The sequence below is a fragment of the Artibeus jamaicensis genome, unplaced genomic scaffold (assembly GCF_021234435.1).
Source record: "Artibeus jamaicensis isolate MK-2021 breed Jamaican fruit bat unplaced genomic scaffold, CSHL_Jam_final contig_76, whole genome shotgun sequence".
Lineage (NCBI taxonomy): Eukaryota > Metazoa > Chordata > Mammalia > Chiroptera > Phyllostomidae > Artibeus > Artibeus jamaicensis.
In genome coordinates, this window is record NW_026521954.1 from 13845653 (window position 1) to 13858706 (window position 13054).

Sequence of the window (13054 nt, forward strand, 5' to 3'; positions counted from 1 at the left end):
GACTTTGACACTAACTACCTGTATGAACTTGGGTGTGACCTAGGGCTCAGGTTTAATCATTTAAAAATGACATAAAAAGAAAAGAAAACCAGCTCAAAAGTCTTTTCTAGATTTAAAACTCAATGATTAATGTATCATAACCTCTGATAAAAGTCAATATACTGTTAATGTACATTTAGGGTAGAAACTTGTACTGTATATTTTTTTAAGCGAAAATAATTCACTTTTCTCTGTGCTGACTTGGAATGTGGATTTGGTGCAAAGATTTTTTTTAAAACCCCTTTTCATCAGCTGCAATATTAAGGGGATGTTTAACCGTAGCAATTGCAGTTCTGAGGACTGGATAAGAACCTGACTGTGGTCTTCCCAGGCATCCGTACATCCATTTCTCGTCCTACAGAGATCACCCAGCTGGACTGGCCCACAGATCTTTCTCGTGCATTTCTTCTGGAGATGAATGCAATTGGGCCACCAGATAGGGTCTCGGGGAGAGATCCACGACAGTCATGAGTCATATAACCTCCCAAATTAGTTATGGCTTTAGGGACAGCCCTAATGACTGTGTTTATTTAACCTCTTTCTGCCTTAGAGTTCACACTATAAAATAATACCTATCTTGCAGGGTTGCTGTAAGAATGAGTATAGAGCTAGAGTTAACACCGTGGAAGTGTATAAAAATAGCACACGGGGGATGGGGGAAAGCTAATTGTGTCCTTACTGCCAATTTTCTCCATTGCATATTAATTTTAAAAACATTAATAGGTTGCATGCATGTTGTCCGGATTGGATAAAAAAAAAGAGAGAAAAGATCACATCAAGTTTTGGAATTTGTCTCATATCAGTTTCCTCACTGTGATTGAGAGTGTCTGGTCAGTGACTTCAAGTTCTAGAACTGGAGTAGTCAAATAGTTGGGTTCCAATCCCGGCTCCGCCCCTTCTCAGCAGGATGATCTTGACTGGTTTCTCAAACTCTCTTAGTCTGACACTCTCCTAATGCCAGAGAGTAACACAGATGATGAGTATCTCCTAGAACTGAGCATTCTCCTCTCTCAGTTTCCTAAATCAAACGCGCCTAAAAGTTAGGGGATCATTCAGTTTCGAAGCCACGCAGGTGCCTAAAGCGCCGGCGGGAAGGAAGTAGGGCGGGTCTGGAATTCCCGCCTCCAATGCGTGCGCGCTCACTAGGCACGCACTCGCATCACGTTGCGGAAGCGCGCGCGCAGGCCCGGCCCTCGTCGCCGCCGCCATTTTAGCTCCTGGTCCTGGCCGCACGGTGTAGGCTGTTGTAGCGGGAGGGGTGGGGGTCTTTCAGAGTTAAGTAGCTGCCGTCGACTCCACCGGTAAGGCCTCTTTTCTTTCTTCATAATCGACCTCTCGAAGATGTCCAAGCGGCACCGGTTGGACCTGGGGGAGGATTACCCCTCCAGCAAGAAGCGTGCGGGGACCGATGGGTAAGCCAGGCCAGGGGCGCGAGGCAGCGGCTCGGGCTTTGTTGGAGTTCCGGCGGGGAGCGGGCCAGGGCCCGCCTGGCGGAGCGGGACTTGTAGCCTGACCCTTTATTACCCTTTGGGCTCGGTTCACTAGCGGCGGGTCGGGGAGAGTGTCGCCACCCCGGCGTGAGGCCGGGCAAGGGCGCAGGGAGATGGTGTTGCGCGGCCTGCGCCCGGCCCAGTCAGGAGGGTGTAGAGGCCTGTCGTGGCCACGCGGACGCCTCCTCCGCCGACTAACCCAAGGAAGAGGTACTTCTAGGGGAGCGGGCAAGAGGAAACTGCGGACCTCGTGGCCACCGGGATTCCCGGGTGAGGCCTAGAGCTGGGGGAGGGGATAAGGGAGGGCGCGGCAGGAGTGTTGCCTTCGGCGGGCGGCAGGTACTTTCCTGGCAGAGGGGCCGGGAAAAGGGCCTTGGGGGCGGTTGGGTGCCCAGTCAGGAGAAGGGAGGAGGGCGGAAAGCGAGAGAAGCGCGTGGATTCTTGCTGGCTGGTATGGGGGTGGCGGGAATGGGGTGAGGCATACAGACGAGGAGTTCTCGGGGGAAGGAAGAGTAGAGCGCCTGCCGGGCGCAAGGAAAATGTGGAATATACCTGATAGACAGGAAGGCTGGTGTTTTGGAGCCTTTGCGTTTATACTTGGGCGCGAGAGCGCATGCCTCCGTCCATTCAAACCCTTCAAAGTAGATACTAGGCAAACTTCCGCCCTCTGCCCGTGCTCCCGCCATCTCCTTTATTTTCTGCTTTGACCAAAACAGTGGTTAGTTGGGCATTCCAGGGCGGGGAATTAGAAGGCATTTTTTTTTCCATTTATTCCAATCAGTTCTTGATTTCTAGCCCTACAGCTTTCCTTCATAAATAGCTTTTGAAACAAGTCAAGACCCTTTTCAAAAAATGTTTTTCGTATTTATGGCAAAATATCGCCCTTGGGGAGGTTGAGAGTCGAAATACACAGAGACTCGTTATGTTTCAGATTCTTCCCTTTAGCATGTCTTTAAAGGTAGAGATGAATGTAACAATTGCATAAAAATCATTTTTTGTCCAGTGTGAGTTTTCATTCCTGAAGTAGAGATATAATGTATTTGGATAATTCAGGCAAAACACCGAAGTCTGAATGTCCAAATACTTTGCATAACTTTATCATTTGTGTGTGTGCATGTTCAGAATCAGTGTGTCAGGCCATCTGTATAACTTACGTGAATTTTTCTTCTCCCAGAGCCCCTTACTCATTTACAGATACCTGTGTTTGGAGTCTAAGCTGGGATAGCTTAGGGTGTACGTTTATTGAATTTGAGAAGCAGAAGCATGTAACATGTTAATTATGTAAAGTTTTTAGTTTACCATAGACTTGGGTTCTCTCTCTTTTTAGGCTGCAAGTCCCACTCTGCCAGAACTTGAAAGTATAGAGTTACTTGTCACACAGTTTAGAGCTGAAAGAGACTTTGAAAGACTATAGTCACCTCTACCTAATGGATGAAAGAGGGAGATCCAGAGTTGTTTGGTGGCTTGTGCCACCTTACGCACTTCACAACTGGATTTGGAACCTTGGTCTTTTCATTTTCACTCATAGTCTCTTGCTTTTTCTATTATAGCACACGTACTATCACTGTAGTTAAGAGTCATTGCAGCCTATTTTACTGGCATGTTTAAAGGGTTGGTAAAGTAGGGAACACTTGGTTCCTGTGTCCCGTGAAGTAAAAATAAGTTATCTAGTTAAGATGGAATTGATGTCAAGAGTTTAGATTAGAACAAAATACCCTGGGAGGGAGGGAGTTATTCTATTTGTGTGTATGCCCAACATTTAAATGCTTTTCTTGGGCTTTATAAGTGTTCCCATGATATGTATGTGGGTTGCTCCCTTTCTCTTACAAAACATTTAAAATGTGAGTTTTCTGGATCTGTGGGGGTGGTCTTACAATTTTCTTGGTTATTATATGACATCTACCTGTAATAAAGTTCAAGTTCTCAGCTACTTGAGGGACTTTTATATTGTCGTTTCTAAGTCACCTGAATATCATTTTTCATAAAACTAATTTTCTTTAGCAGTGTGCTTACCATGTTTATTAGTGCTTGGGTTTTTTTTTTCCCCCTCTGTATTTGATAACTCAAAAAGTCACTTTTGTTAACTGTCATGCAATCGTGCAAGTTACTATTTTAAGCCTTGGTAGTTAGGAAGTGGTTTATTTGAGAGGATAGGCTTGTCAGTTTTGTGAATTTCACTGCCAAACATGGCTTTATCATTTCCCCAGGACAGAACGGGAGATTTCACATTCGAGCTCTTAACCTATACTCAGAGTGGGGCAAAAGTAGGTTTACAGTGGTGAGTATGCACAGCACAAAGTCTGTTCTTGTATTGTTTATTAATTATTGTGTTTTCCATAAAGAACAACTGTAAATCTACTTTTGCCCACCCTGTATAACTATTTACTCCTAGTATATTTTAATTTTGGGTTCTGGTAGAGAAGTTAAAAGGTTTCAGTTACAAAATAATCTAATTTACTTTTCCATTATCCCACAATTTTTTATGTACATAATTATTGCCAAAGACAACCTACTGTTGAACTGTGGGAAAAAACTTTTGAAAGTAGGAACATTTTTCACTTTGATGTTAGTTTCCAATATTGCTTCCTAATGAGAGCTTTTCTTGTTAAATTGTGGAGATGGTGAAATAAACATGCTAATCATATAACATCTGTAGAGTACATACTGTGCTCCTGAGACTTTTAGGTGCTTTGTATGTATAAGGACGTCTTCAATGCAGTCCACTGATGTAGGTGAGGTTAATAACTTGCCCTGGGGAACACAAGAATATCCATACATGAAAATATAAATAAAAAAGCAAAACATTCCATGAAAATTTCATCCCTGTCTTTAATCCTTTGATGAACTTTTTATTTAGATCTCTGAATATTTGTTCACAAGTATGAACAGCTTTATAATATTTAATACGAGGATGTTTCCGTGTGTTTTATTTCTATTCACTCAGAAATATGTCAAGCTATAGAATAGTTATACACTGTCCTTTCTATTGGCTGTATAACATTTCACCTGTAAAGGGGTGTTGTAACTTTTTAAACCAATTTCTTGTTCAGTGGATGCTGTGGTAGTTTCCTAGACTTCATTATTTTCTAAGTGAAAAGTGAACATCATGTGTGTACATACTAGCATACCTACATCTTTAAGAGAAGTTCCTGGAAGGGAGATTGCCCAATAAAAAACAGCGTGTGTGTAAAATACTCTGCTTTTGATGACCAGTTTACATTTCTTTAAAAATATATTTTATTAATTATGCTATTACAGTTATCCCATTCCCCCCTTCACTCCCCTCCACCCTGCACACCCCCTCCTACCCACATTCCCAGTTTACATTTTTATTAGTAGTATTTCAGTTCCTGTTATTCTGTGTGGAATTTTAACCTGGTATTGTAAATTAAAAAAAAAACCTTGAATGGTAAATAGTACCTCATATAATTCTTGGACTACCCCACAGGACATACCAGGAGCCACCTTTTATAGACAAGGAAAAAAATAACTGTGGCCCTCTGGTGAGCTTATGTGCTGAGCTAGGATTGAGCCTGGAGTGCACAGAACCACGTGTTCAACAGCTGTCATATTGTCTTGGCATTATTGTGGTTAAGTGATTGTAAAGCACTGCTTTGATGGTTTTTTAAGCATTATGCCTCAAATAGTATGTCTTCATAACAAAGCTCCTTTATAATAAAAGTACCTATTTAAAAAAAAATTGCATGTGCACAAGCCTACACATATTTCTGAAACTTGGCTTTTCACCCTCCTTAACTGACCTTTAGTTTTTATTTTTCCTTCCCCATTGGTGGTAGACAGTTTGAATTATAAGCAAACTTTCGAGGTGATTTAATTTGACTTCTGCATCTTTCCTGTCGTTTTCTTATTTTACTCTTAAGAGTTTATTTATGAATACTTTTCACTTCACAGATTAGTAAATTGGGCTTAATTTTCTTAATAAAAAGTTATTTCAATTCTTTGGAAGACTGCAAAAGGCACCTGGAACAGTTCTTTGCTCTCAAAGGTAAAGTTTGGGAAGATGGAATGATGAAGTTGCCTGAAAGATGGCAGAAGGTAGTGGAACAAAGTGGTGAATACATCATTCAATAAAGTTACTGATGAAAATGAAAAATGTTTTAGTTTTACTTAAAGACAGAATGAACTTTTTGGCCAACTGAATACCTTGCCAGTTATGCAACTCAGTGTTTCTTTTACTTTTATGTCACAATTACCCCCATTTCATGGTCAGCAGATAATCTTTGTGTCTTGAGAATGCATATTATGCTTCATGGGGCCCTTGAAAAACACCATTGTTAGTATAAGTATTACTGCAACAAAGCTAGGTGGTAATATGATTTACTTTGTCCATCGCTCTGTCTTCCATATTTTATAACCTGGAAAGGTTAAGTCCCTATGTTAAGTGCTAGAATTATAGAAGTTAAACTTTGGTCAGTTTGTGTGCCTTGCCCTGTCCCTGTGGTGCAGTTCTGGAAATGTAATTTTTTTTCTTTAGATCAGATGGTCTTTAAAAGTTCTTTTATGTTCTGTGGTCTTTAAAGCTATTTAGTCTTTGATCCATTTGTGGCTATAGTGCTTCTTACTTTGCTGGGTACATTTCTGTGTACCCTATTACAAATTTCCTCATTCACATTTGGGACAGTCTAAATACTTATTTAATTAATGGACACCTTAGACCAGGGGCAGAATGAGAGAAAGAAAGGATGACTGATGTTATGTTTCAAAGATAGGCAGGGAAGCTCAAGTTTTGATTTGTGAGACTTCATTTTGTATGTTTATTAGGTTATCCTTTGTTCTTTTTCCTTTTTATACTAATGGATGAGAGACTTCCATCCTACCTTATATGTCCTGCAGTTCTGTAGAAAGTGATCATTGAGATACATGTATGTGAATATATGTAGAAGTGATTATATATGTGAAAAGTGTATATATAATAGGGCTTTTATCTTTCAAGTAAATTCCGAAGGAATAGCATTACACTTTTGGGGAAGGACAAGATCAAATGTAATTGGTTAGCTTATTTCTGTGATAAGAAGGGGAACTACCTTCCTCATGCTGGATTTAGCATTTTAGCTGCCTTTTGCCAAGGGGAATTACTGTTGCCCAGCTAACGTGCTGTTACAGGTAATGAATACTCTTTCCTACTCTGCTACTGATGATCAAGGTGTTGGGAAATTTGTATGTCTTACTGTGTTATGAATAAGGAATAGTGACCTGTCTTGTGGCTTGTGTTATAGCTCCACATTGTCTATTTCAAGTCTAGGTCCAAAAACCTTGTAGCAAGTTTTTCTGCTTTAGGACTTGGTCTGAAGTAAACTGAATTAGTAGAACGAATAAGCCTAAACCATTTAAAAATTATTACTGTTAGGGACCATCTGTAGTAACTAAAAGTAGATACTAGAATTGACTACTTAAAATTGGCCTAGGTTTAATATAGTGCATGTCTGAGTAATTTTAACAACTTAATAGTGTTCAGTGAAGCCCTTTAATGGGTGACCAAAATGTACATAGGTTTACAAAAGATACTTGTGGTGTTTTACTATTGCTATTAAGGATATCATGCAAGAGTAAATGAAACCAAAGAATAAAAAGTGTTTTAATTTTAGTTTTTCTTATATAGCACTGTATGTTATTGAACAAAATTAGGAAAGTAGAACTTAAGAAAATTCACCTATAATCCTTTAACTCATATTATTATAAGGTGAGGTGGAATTGTCTTTGTCCAGAAGCAGTGTTTTTGATAAATGTTGAATGTAACATTCAGTGCAAAAAAATACTTTTTACATAATTTGAAGGAGACTGGGAAAGTCCGTATGCCATCCTCCCTCCCCCCCCCCCCATTTTCTTTTTCTTTTTTTTTTTTTCTGGCTTGATTTGGTTCTACCTTTTCCCCACTGTGCCTTCAGTATTAGGCTCCTAAGTAGGAAGAGATTTTACTTGAGAAGAAGGCTGAATTCTTGTGTTATCTGGTAGCTAAAGATTGTAGAAAGATTGACAGACAGTCTCTTAACAGAATTTGAGGTATCATTAAGAAAGGGAAGAATATTTATGGGTGAGGCATGGAGAATCTTTGATTGTAAGTTATTTTCATTATTTCTGGTACTTACGTAATTCATTGAACTTTATATCAGTTTATTACTTGGTTGTTGGACATTAACTTTGTGACAAAATGCTGCTGTGAACAGTTTGCATAAAGTTCAGCATCAGAATTCTAAATTTATTTTAACTTGTTTGTTTGTTTGTTTTTAGGAAGGATCGAGATCGGGACAGGGATCGTGAAGATCGGTCTAAAGATCGTGACCGAGAACGTGATAGAGGAGACAGAGAGCGAGAGAGGGAGAAAGAAAAGGAAAAGGAATTGCGAGCTTCTACTAATGCTATGCTTATCAGTGCTGGATTACCACCTTTAAAAGCTTCCCATTCAGCTCACTCAACCCACTCAGCACACTCAACACATTCAACACATTCTGCCCATTCAACACACACCGGACACACAGGACACACATCACTTCCACAGTGCATTAATCCATTTACCAACTTACCCCATACTCCTCGATACTATGATATTTTAAAGAAACGGCTTCAGCTCCCTGTTTGGGAATATAAGGATAGGTTTACAGATATCCTGGTTAGACATCAGTCCTTTGTACTGGTTGGTGAGACTGGATCTGGTAAAACAACACAGGTGAGTTACTATATGCCATGCTACATATTTTATTAATGTTTAAGTTTATTAAGTGTTCTTTATTTGATGCTGGCGATCAATCTCATTGTCTGCTTCCTGATAGGACATCTTAAAAAATAGCTGCTTTGGTGTTAGCACCTTTTAGTGACTTTCAGAGTGGGGATCTAGTAGGGAGCACCTATTTGCCTGAGTCGGTAGGGGAAGTAGTGCTGGTTTTCTGGTTTTGTCACATTATGATTGGCAGAGTAACGCTCTCCCTCCCACTTCGACTCTGGAGGTAGTGCAAAATTGGGGCTCTGGTGTTTGTTTTCCAGTGCTCAGGTGGAGAAATAAGAACCACTGGACTGGTTCTCATTTTTGTCATTCTTGTTTTTATTTGCTTTGAACCATATGGATATTATCTTTTAAAAATGGAAGAGCTAAATAGTGTCTGCTTGTGGTACCTCCTACATATAGTCACAACTAAACACTAGTATCTTGTTAGTAATATATCCAAGAGATTTTTCTTTTTAAAAAAAGATTTTATGTATTTTTAGAGGGGGGAAGGGCAGGAGAAAGAGAAACATCAATGTGTGGTTGCCTGCAGCGCCCACTGACCCATGTGGGGTGCCCCTCCACCCCCCTTTACTGAGGACCCCTCTATCAACCCAGACGTGTGCCCTGATTGAGAACCTAATGGGTGGACCTTTGGTTCACAGCCCAGCACACAATCCGCTGAGCACACTAGGCAGGGCTCTTTTCTTTTTTAAATTATATTTTAAATTATATTTAATTTAATAGAATTAATATAATTTAATTAGAATTAAATTATATTTTGTGGTCTTACAGTTAACTTTATTTCAGAGATGAGTTTATTTAGTAGCAGTTAGTGTAGAGGAAGGTCCAGTCAACTCAAAACAAGAGGTTTATGAATATTTGGGTTGTTTGTTTTGGATATTTTAGATACTTAACTGCAGAGCATTTGGGGAACTCAAAGGGAAACTAAACAGTTAAATACTGAATTTCACCCACCTGCATTTTGGCATAGTGTTAGTAAACTTTGACTCAAAACTACTAAGGGTAGTAAGCCAATTTTTGGTTATCTCTTGTGCTTATCAAAAAATGAAATTCTCGCCCTAACTGGTGTGACTCAGTGGGTTGGGTGTTAATCTTGTGGACCGAAAGGTCGCAGATTCAATTCCCAATGGGGCCATGTACACAGGTCCCCAGTTGGGGGCATGCTAGAGGTAACCAGTGGGTGTTTCTGTCACATATTGGTATTTCTCTCCCTCTTACCTCTCCCTTCCTCCCCTCTAAATATAAGTAAATAAATAAAATTTAAAGTGCTTTGTAACCTCTACATTTACAAAAAAGAAAAACGAAATTCTCCGAGCAGTATCAAGTAATGACTACTCAGTAAACGCATTTCATGTTGCAACTTGATACGTACATGTGGTACCTATATACAAGAAACTAAAGCTAGTTCAGCCAAGGGACAGTACAAGCAAGGGCACAGGTTGAGAGAAGGCAAAACATTGCGTGCTCTGGGCTGTGTGTAGGCCGTATAGGAAGAGTGAGGTGGTGAGGTAGAGCAGGTGACACTGGAACAGTAGGTTGGGCCTTAATATACCTCACTATAGATTGGGAAGCCATCAGAGGTAGGGGGTGTGTGTGTGTGTGTGTGTGTGTGTGTGTGTGTGTGTGTGTTAAATTCAAAGGCCACTTTGAAGACTTTTTTTTTTTTTAAAATTCTCACCTGGGGATGTGTTTATGGATTTTAGAGAGAAAAATATCAATGTCAGAAACAAACATCAGTTGGTTGCCTTCTATATGTATGTACACCCTGACCAGGAATCGAACTAGCAATGATTTGGTGTGTGGGATGGCATTCAACCAGCTGAACCACCTGGCTAGAGCCATTAGAGCTTTTTAATCGGAGGGGAATGACAAGGATTTTTAAAAAATGTCCTGTTTGGTGAGAATATTGAAGACAGACTATGCAGGAGGTCATAAAATACAGGACAGTAGAATAAAGGATAGATTGGATTTAGGGTGTTAACTTTTACTAAGTCTGGGGCTTGGGAGGAATTAATAAATATTTGGAGGAAGGTGAGAAATAATTTTGGTGTTGAACTTGTTGAACTTTGGGATACCATTCTTCAAGTAGAAATGACTACTAGGTTTGGGGTTGGAAGTAGAGTTAGGACTGACATTCAATATAGGTACTACAAGAATAAGACTACTCAATATAAAACAAGAAGACTCAAGATAAAACAAGAGGATTAAGGGTCAGTTTTTAGGAAAATAGCCACAAATGGAGGAAGGGAAGAAGCTGAAAGAGGAATAGCTTTAGAAAATCTGATCCCTGGTGTGAGTAGCCAAAGCCTATGTATTTTAGGACCTACTTCCTTTCTCAGTGCTATTCTTAGAAATATGAATAAATGGATTGACTAAGTGGTACTCCAAATATTGTTTTGGAATCCTTGAAAGTCCTTGAAACTGGTTCAGAGTTGCTGGAATTTTATTTGTGCACTTAACAAACAAAACAAATATTGCAGCACATTCAAAATAGCAGATAAAAGAATCAGCTGTCTTCTATTAAACCAGACATTAGAGATAAGCAGGAGTATTAATGTACTGTTGCTAAATTATTTTTGCTTTGGAAAATGTAGTTATTTTTAATAGAAAATGTTTATGTTAATGTTGGATGAATTTTTGTTAGGAATTAATGTTTTAAATATTTTCGTTTTAATATTCTACTTCAGTAAATCTATTAGTTGTTTGGCATCCTAAGTTATTTTAAGAGTATAAGGAGTTTCAGAGATCAAGAGTCAAAACTGCTGAATTAGCCAAAACTGTTATATTGTTTTTAAGTGGGAGTAAACTATCCATTTCACTAGATTGAATTTATAAACCTGTGAGTGTTCTCACTTGAGAATTCTGAATTCATTTTAAATAGCTTTTATTGACTAGTGAGTGTTTTGGTTTTTTGTTTTTTTTTTTTTTTAATTTCATGCTGTTTGGTCTTACAAAGAACACTTTGCATTTGTGAGAGGCTTGCTGAAATGAAGATACATACAAAGGCTTGGAAGAAAATAACTTTGGCCTGTGGGTTTACATACCTAGAGAGCGACTTTTCTTGGTAGTTCAGTATTTTTGTTCATTTAAAATCCTTTAAAAATATTCATTGTTGTATTCTTAGAGAATCGTTCTCTCCTTTCAGGTATTTGTCAGTGACAGTACATCCCCAAATTACAGAAGTAACCTAACTAAAATGTAGTAATGGTATAGCAATCAATTTTCTCGAGTATCAGTGTACAAATTCTGTACCAAAATAAAATTCCCCCAAATGTGTGTTTTTTCCCCATGTTTTTGTATCAGTGGATTCCCACTTAATGTAGTAAGCACTTAGATTTTCTTCCCATGGGTTTCCCCCCTCAGGTAGTGAGGAACCATGATATTAGAGCATCTATTAGCTTTTATTGATAATAAAATAGGGAGGAAATGCCCCGTTGTCATGGCAGTCTTCCAGCTTGTGCTCATTGGTTTTCCTTTCCCCTTGGTTGCCCTCCTTTATTTGGTGGAAGTGCTGCTGCTTCTCTAGGGTCCTGTTGAATCTGACAGGACAATGACTAAAATTGACTTTTAGTATGGTACCTAAGGTGTTGTTGCCATTGTGCATTCCTCTCCTAGATTCTGCTGGCTTATAAACCAAATTTATTTTCACCTGCATTTTGTAACTCAAATTGTTTATGGGCTAGAGTTACAGTTTATTAGAATGTTTTTTGGAAACTAACCTTTGTTATTAAGTAGAATTTTTTGTAAGTTGAATTTTTTCCCAGTGCATACAGTGTAGAGCATATTCAGCAAAGCTTCAGTGGACTTAGCCCACTCAGGAATGCAATTATGTCATGTCATTGTTGTTCATGACCCTTCCTTGGCTTAGAGTGCTTGTTCTGTTAAGAGTTTGAGTCATATGTAATTTGTGGTGTGCCTAATTGAATTTTTGTTCAATTATTAAAATGTGATAAAATATGTTAAATATACCTGGTATGCAGGCAGAGTAGAATTAATGTAAATGTGAAATTATTTGATAGATTCCACAGTGGTGTGTGGAGTACATGCGATCCTTACCAGGACCCAAGAGAGGAGTTGCCTGTACCCAGCCCAGGAGAGTGGCTGCAATGAGTGTGGCTCAGAGAGTTGCTGATGAAATGGATGTGATGTTGGGCCAGGAAGTTGGCTACTCCATTCGATTTGAAGACTGCAGTAGTGCAAAAACCATTCTTAAGTAAGTACTATGTTTAAACATGGACATTTTCTTTTTTTGTTTTCTGCCACTAGACAGGGAACTTTGCTGTTGGAGTCTCAAGTCATCCAACTTTAGAATAGACCAGAGTAGACCATCTTAAACTTACTAGATAACATTTTATTTTGAATTATTTCTTGGTAGTAATATATACATACACAGTAGGCATTGAAATTCAAAGGTCAGATTTTAGTTACTTGGTGATGAATCTTAGGTGAAATGTTATAATTTAAATATGATTTAAAGTAAAAGTGACATCTTAATAAGACAGTTTTAGAAAGACTGATGTGTGGGATGTGATGTGATTTATTTGGGGGAGAGGCCTTTTAATGTTAATTATACAGCTGTTACCACACATGTTATATGCTAAAAGGAGAATCTTTTGTTCTGTAATATACTCTTGGAGTCTCATCAGAGTCCTCATTCCTTTTCACTGTAGTGTGGAAGACACGAATGACAATGGTATTGAGCTTTGTAAAATTTTATTTAGCTCTTAAAATTTTTTATCTTTATCTTAAACTTGTATTCTGTATAAGTAGTGATATATGTTGT

The 13054-nt window shown here is 38.9% G+C and overlaps 1 protein-coding gene across 1 annotated transcript in view; it reads left to right on the forward strand.

Moving 5' to 3' along the window:
• Positions 1 to 1231: 1231 nt before the first annotated feature.
• Positions 1232 to 13054, forward strand: part of DHX15 (DEAH-box helicase 15) — a 54453-nt gene continuing 42630 nt past the window's right edge. The window contains exons 1-3 of the mRNA XM_037155507.2: positions 1232 to 1451; positions 7779 to 8214; positions 12291 to 12484. Of these exons, the coding sequence (XP_037011402.2) occupies positions 1381 to 1451; positions 7779 to 8214; positions 12291 to 12484 (701 nt within the window). The 5' untranslated portion in view covers positions 1232 to 1380. The remainder of the gene's footprint in view (positions 1452 to 7778; positions 8215 to 12290; positions 12485 to 13054) is intronic.